At 45.4% G+C, this 10,000-nt stretch overlaps 1 protein-coding gene across 1 annotated transcript in view; it reads left to right on the top strand.

The window, feature by feature from the left end:
• igfbp3 (insulin-like growth factor binding protein 3) overlaps window positions 1-6,221 on the top strand; it is a 20,100-nt gene extending 13,879 nt beyond the window's left edge. The window contains exon 4 of the mRNA XM_063200971.1: window positions 5,899-6,221. Within this exon, the coding sequence (XP_063057041.1) occupies window positions 5,899-6,030 (132 nt within the window). The 3' untranslated portion in view covers window positions 6,031-6,221. The remainder of the gene's footprint in view (window positions 1-5,898) is intronic.
• The last annotated feature ends 3,779 nt before the right edge of the window (window positions 6,222-10,000 follow it).

The following is a 10,000-nucleotide window of genomic DNA, read 5'->3' as shown; positions in this document are numbered from 1 at the left end:
TTTCCACTCCTTTGACCACTCAAAGCACTTTACATTGTATGCCTCACATTCACACTCACATTAACACACCGGTGGCATTGGCTGCCACGCAGGGTACCACCCTAGCACCAGGAGCAACTTAGGGTTAAGTATCTTGCTCAAGGACACATCAGGGGGTCAGGCAGAGCCAGGCTCGAACCTGCAACCCTCTCACAAGATTCAAAAATGCCGTTGAAAATGCATAATGTAGTATGTCGACAAGTGAGTCCATGCGAGCTGCCATTGTTGAGAAGCTTGGCGATTCATAAAATCCACCCAGATTCAGGAATACCTTGCATAGCTGAGCGGAAACATGCAGATCTGCCAGAGCCAGGTTATTGTGACAATACATTAGGCTTGCGAAAGCAGTATCCTAAGGCTGGCAATATGCTTGCTGTGTGCTGTACCCCCTTAATGCATGCCGTACCTCCAGTGGCACACTGTAATATTCACTGAAAAATTAACTACCATAGTACAACACTACGTAAGGGTTAACGTTCGGCGAGAAGGTCGCTACCGTGGAATAGCAGCACGACAGAGAGAATCTTTAGACCCCGACGCGGAGCGGAGGGGTCTTGTTCTCTCTGAAGTGCTGCTATTCCATAAAGCGACCGACTCGCCGAACGTTAACCCGCTTATTATATGGATATACTTAAATGATTCACACATGGCGGGGACATTTCTTTAGGCCTGTTTAATGTTAAGTTTATTATAGTTTTTCATGTCAAAAGATTGTTGCTGCGCAAAACAAAACAGTGCCGTTGTGGAACACCGCTAGGCAACAGCTAGGTAGCCAGGACAACAGGTGTTGTCTATCACAGCAGCTGATTAGAGTCTTGTTGAAAAGTCGCTTTAGCAGTGAAAAGCCTTGTTGCCATTGACAGCGGTCTGATATAGACCAACCCGTCCGTTATCGAAAAATAACAGACGTGCGAACGTTGGGGAGCCCCATTGAAATGAATGGAGCATTCGACCGATGACGTCACACCATATAATAATATGACATAACTAAGGGCCTTTAGTAATGCACTACTACTTGGTCATTGTCATTCTGGTAACAGCAATTTTATAATGCTGTGTCTTAATGGGTTAAATTACGTATGCAACTGTGTGCGACCGAGTGCACATACTTGCTTCAGGTCAACTGGAGCACTTTGCACGATACTGGTATCATCCAGGAGACAGATAGCCAACTGGGCTCTCATTAATATTTTCTACAATTGTTTGACTCTGCCATGACCTCAACATGGAAGAAATTCGGAAGATCACCCCTCCCGGATTTGTCAATATTGCACAGCGTCTTCGTACCTTTTGCCAGGTGCGAAATTGACTTGAAATACATGGCAACATGTTCATACACGAAACGTGGCTGTGTATGCGTATCCTGCAAGCATACAGTATTTACATTACATTATATTACATTAGTATTTAGCAGACGCCTTTGTTCAAAGCGACTTACAAGGAGCAATTTACACAAGAACAGGGTAGGGCACAGTGTACAATTGCAACACTGATAGCATTGTCCTACAAAGAGTAAAGAAGAGGACAACGCATTAAAAAGTAGCAAAAAGTAAACAAAGACCTCAAGGTGCAGTGTACAGTTGCAACACTGACAACATTGTCAAACACAAGGTAATAGAAGCAACATTAAATAGGTAACAAGGCAAATTGGATAATAAGCAAGACATCTAGGCGCAGTGTACAGTTGCAACACTGGCAACAATGTCCAACACAGTGATAAAGAAAAAATAAGTAAAGGATTTAAAAGGATGTTAAAGGCAAATTATGTACTTAAAGATTTTAGGTACATGAGAGATGTTAATAGCAGTGGCTTAAGGAAAGACCTCAGAGACTAAGACTAAGGAAAGAGACTAAAAACTAAAGGCTACAAGGTGAGTAGAATTAGTTATGTTAGAATGTTAAGCAGGGAAGCGTTCTTGGAGCAGGGAAGCGTTCTCTCAGTATTGCAGGCCTGTGAAGTGCTTCATCCTAAACATCATCCTATTCGGTTGCAGTGCTTTCCTACTATTGCAGAGGGATTTGAAAAGCAACTTTTGATTGTTTTTTTCTTCTTTTTATTCTTTCTTTTCAAATGTGTCTGTGTTGGACATAGTCTGTGTTGAGCATTTGTGTTTTGTTGTCATATTTTATACTGTAAGACTAAGCTGTGTGTGTGTGTGTGTGTGTGTGTGTGTGTGTGTGTGTGTGTGTGTGTGTGTGTGTGTGTGTGTGTGTGTGTGTGTGTGTGTGTGTGTGTGTGTGTGTGTGTGTGTGTGTGTGTGTGTGTGTGTGTGTGTGTGGTGTGTGTGTGTGACAGATTTTAATGCCTTTCTGCTTTCCCACTACCTATAATGACATCATTATAGGGGACTGTCTCACTGTTGCACACACACACACACACACACACACACACACACACACACACACACACACACACACACACACACACACACACACACACACACACACACACACACACACACACACACACACACACACACACACACACACACACCACATTCTCTGTTGATTGTATATTACAACACACACTCACTGTTGTCAACAGTCACTCATGCACACACACACACACACACACACACACACACACACACACACACACACACACACACACACACACACACACACACACACACACACACACACACACACACACACACACACACACACACACACACACAATTAATCATTTAGCTCCTTGCCAAGACTGGACCAGTTGGATGGGCCCAAAATAGCTGGGGAAAGAGGAGAGGAGAAGAGAGAAGAAGAGGGAAGAAAAGAGGGGAGGAGAGGAGAGAAGAGGAGGAAAGAAAAGAGGAGAGGATAGGAGATGGGGGTAATGACAGAAAAAGAGGAGACGAGGGGTAGTAAAGGACAGGAGCAGAGGAAAGGAAAGGAAAGAGGTGAGAGGGCAGGAGCAGAGAGGAGAAGGAGGGTAGAGGAAAGGAGTAGAGAAGGAGAGGAGAGAAGAGGAGAAGAGCAGAACGGAGAGCAGAAGTGAGAGAAGAAGAGAGGAGAGGAGAGGAGAGGACAGGAGAGAGGAGGAGAGTAGAGCAGAGCAGAAGCCCGAATGTAGAGAAAAAGAGTTTAGGAGAGGCAGAGGAGGGAGCGAGAAAAGGGCAGTAGAGAGAGGAGCGGAGCTTGGAGCAACTCGTCAATTTCATTTGTGACTGGATTTAAGTCCAAGAGACACATGTCTCGCAGTGAAACCGATTGTTCTTTTGCAGAATGTGCAACATGATGTCTTCAAGTAGTTACTCAATGCTTCAGAGCCCAGTGTTGGTTTATCTCATTTTGTGAGGAACTTTCAGAGCTGTTTTCTACTTTAATCCGTTAAAACGCAGCATTATAAATTTGCTGTTACCAGAATGGCAATAACAGTCATTCTGTCATAAGAGTCATTCTGCATTACTAAAGGCCCTCTGTTATGTCATATTAGAGTAGTACGATGGTAATAAACCCTTCAATGACTATTACAGTGTGCATTATGGGGCTACGAAGTTCAAAAGGCCACAAATTCATCAGATATTGCCTTGATTTCCATGTGTAAGGTATCACTGTAAATCTTAGAATCTGCACGATTGGGATCGATGATTACGTAACTCAATACAGTATGCCCCCAAGCCTACTTGCGACCCGCTTTCCCGTGGCTGGTCACATTTGTCCCTTCCTGTGCAGTGGTTTTGGGGACCTTCATCTTCGGCTTTTGTAATGGCCGCTTTAACACAGGCCAAGCTCACACTGACAGTCACTGTGAAAGAATTCCTGGAAAGAAACTTTGCTTGGCAAAAGCTTTAATGAGCTCCCTCCCTCCCTCCCTTCTCTCCCTCCCTTCCCTCCTTCATTCCCTCTCCTCCCTCACTTGGTCTTTCTCTTTCTGTCATTCTCACTCTCTCCTTCACTCTTTGTCTCCGTCTGTGTGTCTGTGACGGGTCTGTCTCTCCCTTTCCTCTTTTCTCAGGCCTCTTTTTTATTTTTCTGCCGCCGCCCACTCTGAGTGTGAGAGAGAGAGAGAGAGAGAGAGAGAGAGAGGGATACAGACAGAGAGAGAAAGAGAGAGAGAGAGATTATTTTTTGTTTTGTTTGAGCCACTCTTGCATCTCAAATGTCATTAAGTTGTTAATCCAGTTTTTCTCAGAATTGTTGTTGGCCTGCCTCAGCATCCATTGCATTTCTCCTTCATAGTACTGTATCTCTCTGTTTCTCACCGCCCCCTCTCTGTTTATCTGTCCGTGTTTGTTTGCTTTCTCTCTCTTCATCCCTCTCTCTTTCTCTCTCTCCCCTATTCTATTTCTCTGCTGGAAAGGAACCCAGGCATACTAGACACAAAAAAGCTTATGCAACGTTGCTCTCTCCCTCTCTGCCTCCTTCTCTCTCTCTCTCTCTCTCTCTCTCTCTCTCTCTCTCTCTCTCCCTCTTTCCTTCTCTGTGTGTGTGTGTGTGTGTGTGTGTGTGTGTGTGTGTGTGTGTGTGTGTGTGTGTGTGTGTGTGTGTGTGTGTGTGTGTGTGTGTGTGTGTGTGTGTGTGTGTATGTGTGTGTATGTGTGAATGTGTATACTGTGCTGTGTGTATGTACTGTATGTACTGTATGTATATGCACCCTTGTGTGTGTGTGTGTGTGTGTGTGTGTGTGTGTGTGTGTGTGTGTGTGTGTGTGTGTGTGTGTGTGTGTGTGTGTGTGTGTGTGTGTGTGTGTGTGTGTGTGTGTGTGTGTGTGTGTGTGTGTGTGTGTGTGTGTGTACTGTGGTGTGTCTATGTACTGCATGTATATGCACCCTTGTGTGGGTGTTTTGTACCAGTGCAGGGTAATTGTCCCCAGATGAATTTAGCTGGTGCCAGTTTCCTAAAATAGCCTGCAGTCCTATTAAACTCTCATGTGTGTCGTTTGAGTGATTTTCTGTGTGTGTGCGTGTGTGTGTGTGTGTGTGTGTGTGTGTGTGTGTGTGTGTGTGTGTGTGTGTGTGTGTGTGTGTGTGTGTGTGTGTGTGTGTGTGCGTGCGTGTGTAGTAGTGTGTGTGCGTGTGTGTGTGTGTGTGTGTGTGTGTGTGTGTGTGTGTGTGTGTGTGTGTGTGTGTGTGTGTGTGTGTGTGTGTGTGTGTGTTTGCACAAAGAAGTAAACTCTGAAATGACCCCTCTTAGACTCAAATGGACAGATACAGATACAAACACACTGAAGTATTTTTCGTCCTAAGAACCTTCTTCTCCAGTGTGTGTGTGTGTGTGTGTGTGTGTGTGTGTGTGTGTGTGTGTGTGTGTGTGTGTGTGTGTGTGTGTGTGTGTGTGTGTGTGTGTGTGTGTGTGTGTGTGTGTGTGTGACTGAGTGTGTCCGTACTGCAAAGAGAATTTAACTCTGCAATGACCCTTGCTTGTAGATTAGACTGTGGAAACAAAACACATTGATGACCTGAAACTGACCACCATTGTTTTTGTTTTTTTTCCCGATCTCTCTCCCCCAACTCTCTCCCCTAATTCCCATCTCTCCTCCTCCCTCCTCCTGCTCTCTTCTCCTCCCTCCTCCCCACCTCCAACCTCTCCCCCTGCAACCCTCTTTCCCTCTTTCCCTCCGACTCTTCCACCACCTCTGCGTTTCTTTCTCTCCGCCACCTCTCTCCCCACCTCTCTCCCCACCTCTCTCCCATGTCCTCTTCTCTCTCCCCACATCTCTCTCCTGCTCTCCCCCTCGTCTCTCTCCTGCTCTCCCCCACCTCCTCTCTCTACCCCTCCTCTCTTTCCACCTCTCCCCCCACCTCCTCTCTCTCCACCACCTATCTCCCCCGCTCTCCCAATGTCCTCCCCTGCTCTCCCCCTCCTCTCTCCCCACCTCCTCCCCCACCTCCTCTCTCCCTTGCTCCTCCTCTGCAGTGTCGTCCTTCCAAGGGTCGCAGGAGAGGCTACTGCTGGTGCGTGGACAAGTACGGCCAGCGTCTGCCAGGCTACGACGGTCGCGACCAGGGCTCCTCACACTGCTACAACCTGGAGAAGAGGAAGAAGTAGAGTCTGGCAAGGCGAGACCGCAGACAGACAGGCAGACAGACAGACAGACGGGCAGGCAGGCAGGAAGAAAGAGACAGTAAGACAGACAGACAGACAGACAGACAGACAGACAGACAGGGAGGAAAAATATGGGCTGGAAGTGTATCATTCTTTTGTGGACTTGGGCAAGATAAAAAAACACACTTTTTGTAGATGTTGTGTGTGGGTATGTGTATGTGTATGTGTAAGCGTATGTGTATGTGTATGTATGTGTATGTGTTTTTGAGTGTTGTGCGTGTGTATGCATGTGTATTTGAGTGTGTCCTTTGGGGTTGGATCATGCATAGGTCAGAGGTCATCACAGGTCAGAGGTCAACAGTCCCATGGTGCTTTGCTCCTCCGATGCCCTGGTGCTCAGATGGTATTGGTCAGGTCCCCATAGCCTGTTTTTAGTTGACGATGTCACCGCTTTCTTTGGACTTGTTTGAAATTGTTTGGCTGGCTTAGAGTGCAGCCTGAACTTTGAAATTGTGCCACGCCCTCCTAGTGGCGAAGCACCACTTCGGGTTGCTTCTAGTCAGGCCAAGAGCAATGTAAATACCGTCTCTGATCCCGACTTTGTCAGGAACTTTGCTCCAGCTCCAACGGCCCTGAGTGGAGGTGTGTTCAAGGCAGTGACGTGGTTTAAGTAGAGACGTTCTACAGGTATTGGAACTAAGAAAATGTTTGGTTTAAACTTCAGCAAAGCCTTTTCTGGCCTCGACCAGTAGCAAATCAAAGTAGGCGAGTCAAACATGCCGTTTGGGAAATTTTTGGAAATGTTAATCGTTATGCTCTTGGTCAGGCCAAGTCTCTAAGAGATTTGAAAGTCGATGATAATCAGGCTAACATTTACCCAGGATCCAACATCATTTACCACACCATGCCACCTCTTCCATCTGCTATGCTGATGCTTGCAGGGGATGGTCAGCCATTGGGGCAGAGATCCATAAGGCAGTCAGACGATTTCAAACAAGCCCTTTGATTGTTTTTGTTTTTGTATGAAGGAGCTCTCGACCTCTGATTGGCTGCCACTTCAACTCTCCTCCAATCAGGTTTTTGCATATTTACGGATTGTCTTTTGTCGTTGTGAACATCGTTAATCGTAATTGTCATTGTGATGGAAGTCCCTACCCCCCACCTGTAGTGAGCTCGCTCCGTCCCATAGATATGAACACTAGATGCTGTGTTCAGCCTTTTGGCGTGTCCAAATCCTGGGCTGCGCCATCTTGGATCAGTATCATGATATTTTTTATAGATAGATAGTTACCGCCACCCTCAGGATAATGTGCATATTACGCCGGATTGCAATCGGAGCCATGGAAGTAGGAGTTAGGCTAATCCCATTGATCTCCGTGTACCATGTTTAAACAACAATGGTGGCTCATGGAGCCTTTGACATACAGATCGCCATTGACATATTCCAAAATAGCTCCAGGAAGTGAGCGTCGAACGCAGAAAGTGCGGTAAAGGTCTTTCCTTGTTATGTAGTGGTTCTGCGAAAAGAAAGGCTCTGCCTAGAATTATTTGAACCTACATGAATCATGTCACCAACCGACTTCCTGTACTCAAGTTGTCACAACTCTGAGTTCCATGGCTCTGGCAGCAATATGCTAAATTAAACACGGTAGCGATCTCACTTCTAATAGTGGGTCAAAGTCAGCACATCCAAACGTCTGACCTTGGAGCAAGGAAAAGCAGATGACCAGATAAAATGAGGAAAAAGTCAGCTTGAACTATGACTTTCTGCTTTTATTCCCACTTATTTCCCGAAAATGGGGAAAACCGAAAAGTCACGGAAAAACAAAATAAGTGAGAGCATAAAATCCTGGTTGAAGTGGACTTTTCCTCATTTTATCTGGCGATCTGACTTCAGCCACAGGAGTGGTCAATACGATATCTAGTGTTCACATTTATGGCTCCATCCGAGCTGACGCACTAAATGCACTTTCGACGCTGTCCAAGATGGCCACCGATGTAAAGAAAAGTTACAACTTGTCCACCGTGGCCCCCCATACTCCAACAACTTAAAATCGTTAACATCAGAGAGGTTCGATTGGGACCTCAGCCAGTCAGAAATAGGTCTGTTTTTATTTATTTATTTGATTTATTTATTTTTTTAGAATAATCATGTGACAGTGATAATAATCGTTCATTACAAATTTTAAATTAGGTTTGTTGGCATTACAAACTGCTTAGAAACAAAAAAACGTACTTTACCTTTAGCAGGTTTGAGAAGATTTTTGCTAATAGTTACGTTTTTTTGTGCTGAAGGAAAAAAAATGCCACAAGCCTTAGATGTGTCTTTTCTAAGAGTGTGAGTTGATCGCACAGTGCATCAGAAACCACAATAAGCTGAGTGAATCTATTAGATCTAAACGGACAGCGTCACTGAGTGCAGTTACACGCATAGAATATTCTGGGTTTACATGTGTGGAACAGCATTCTGCAACAGGAGTATCATGGAACACGGCCACATACTGCCTCGTTTAAAATCACAATATTCCTCGCATGTAACTGCGCTCATTGCAATATCCATCAACAGTTGGCATGGTGGTCATTGTAATCCTTTTTGCAAAGAAACCAGCTATTAAGCTTTGGCCTTGATGTCTCTGGCCAATACATTTCGCCTAAATATTCTCCATTCCCAAATAATAATGGTCCCTTGTAATTACCTAACTTAAAGTTGTTAAAATGTACATCTTACATTTTTCAACATAAGGGCTTGAAGTACAGATTAAAGCAACTCGTTTCCAAAGGAAACAGTCACAGTCAGTACCCCAGAGACCATAATACTATGTTTTGATAAGTCTAGTTTCTCAAACATAAATAAGTAAAATATATAAGAAATGGAATGAGCTATCAAAGAAAGTAAAATGGCCTGGCTCCTTGTTGTGACTTAAAACTTCTCTACTTAAACACCTCTAATGTTATGAGTTTTGTGATGTTACAGATATTTAAATCTCAGGGCCTCCGCACACCGGCTCCAACAAAGTGCAGAGCACTGCTCCGCAAAAGTTCGATTCCATTGTTTTCAATACAACCCTGCACACTGGCAATTGTGTTTCGGGGGGTCGGAATTGTGTCGGACGCGAAAGTGCTCCGCAATGCTGTCGGAACCAACGTGCGGAGGGCCTCAGGCTGACACACACAGGCATAGTGGCTCAGAACCGGCTTGTTTGGCGTTTGAAGGCTACACCTTTCTTTGCCACCTGCAACCCCTTTGAGCAACGTTCTCGCCTTTAATTGTGGTGATGCCAGGAAATTGACAGGCTAAAATTGCCACAACATACTTGGTGCCTGGTGACTTACATTGGAGCCTGTACAAACATGTACAAACACACACACACACACACACACACACACACACACACACACACACACACACACACACACACACACACACACACACACACACACACACACACACACACACACACACACACAATGCTGTCGGAACCAACGTGCGGAGGGCCTCAGGCTGACACACACAGGCATAGTGGCTCAGAACCGGCTTGTTTGGCGTTTGAAGGCTACACCTTTCTTTGCCACCTGCAACCCCTTTGAGCAACGTTCTCGCCTTTAATTGTGGTGATGCCAGGAAATTGACAGGCTAAAATTGCCACAACATACTTGGTGCCTGGTGACTTACATTGGAGCCTGTACAAACATGTACAAACACACACACACACACACACACACACACACACACACACACACACACACACACACACACACACACACACACACACACACACACACACACACACACACACACACACACACACACACACACACACACACACACAGACCCCAACAGCCATGCACACATGCACAACCAAACGTACACCCCATCCTCGTATTGTACACAGATGGACGTCAGGCCCTAATGTTTTATATATACTCTACACCTGATTTCCTGATTGAAGACTTGAAAAAGGAGGGAACCAAT

Source organism: Engraulis encrasicolus, chromosome 6 (assembly GCF_034702125.1).
Source record: "Engraulis encrasicolus isolate BLACKSEA-1 chromosome 6, IST_EnEncr_1.0, whole genome shotgun sequence".
Taxonomy (NCBI): Eukaryota; Metazoa; Chordata; class Actinopteri; order Clupeiformes; family Engraulidae; genus Engraulis; species Engraulis encrasicolus.
This window is presented reverse-complemented; position numbering and strand designations above follow the sequence as displayed.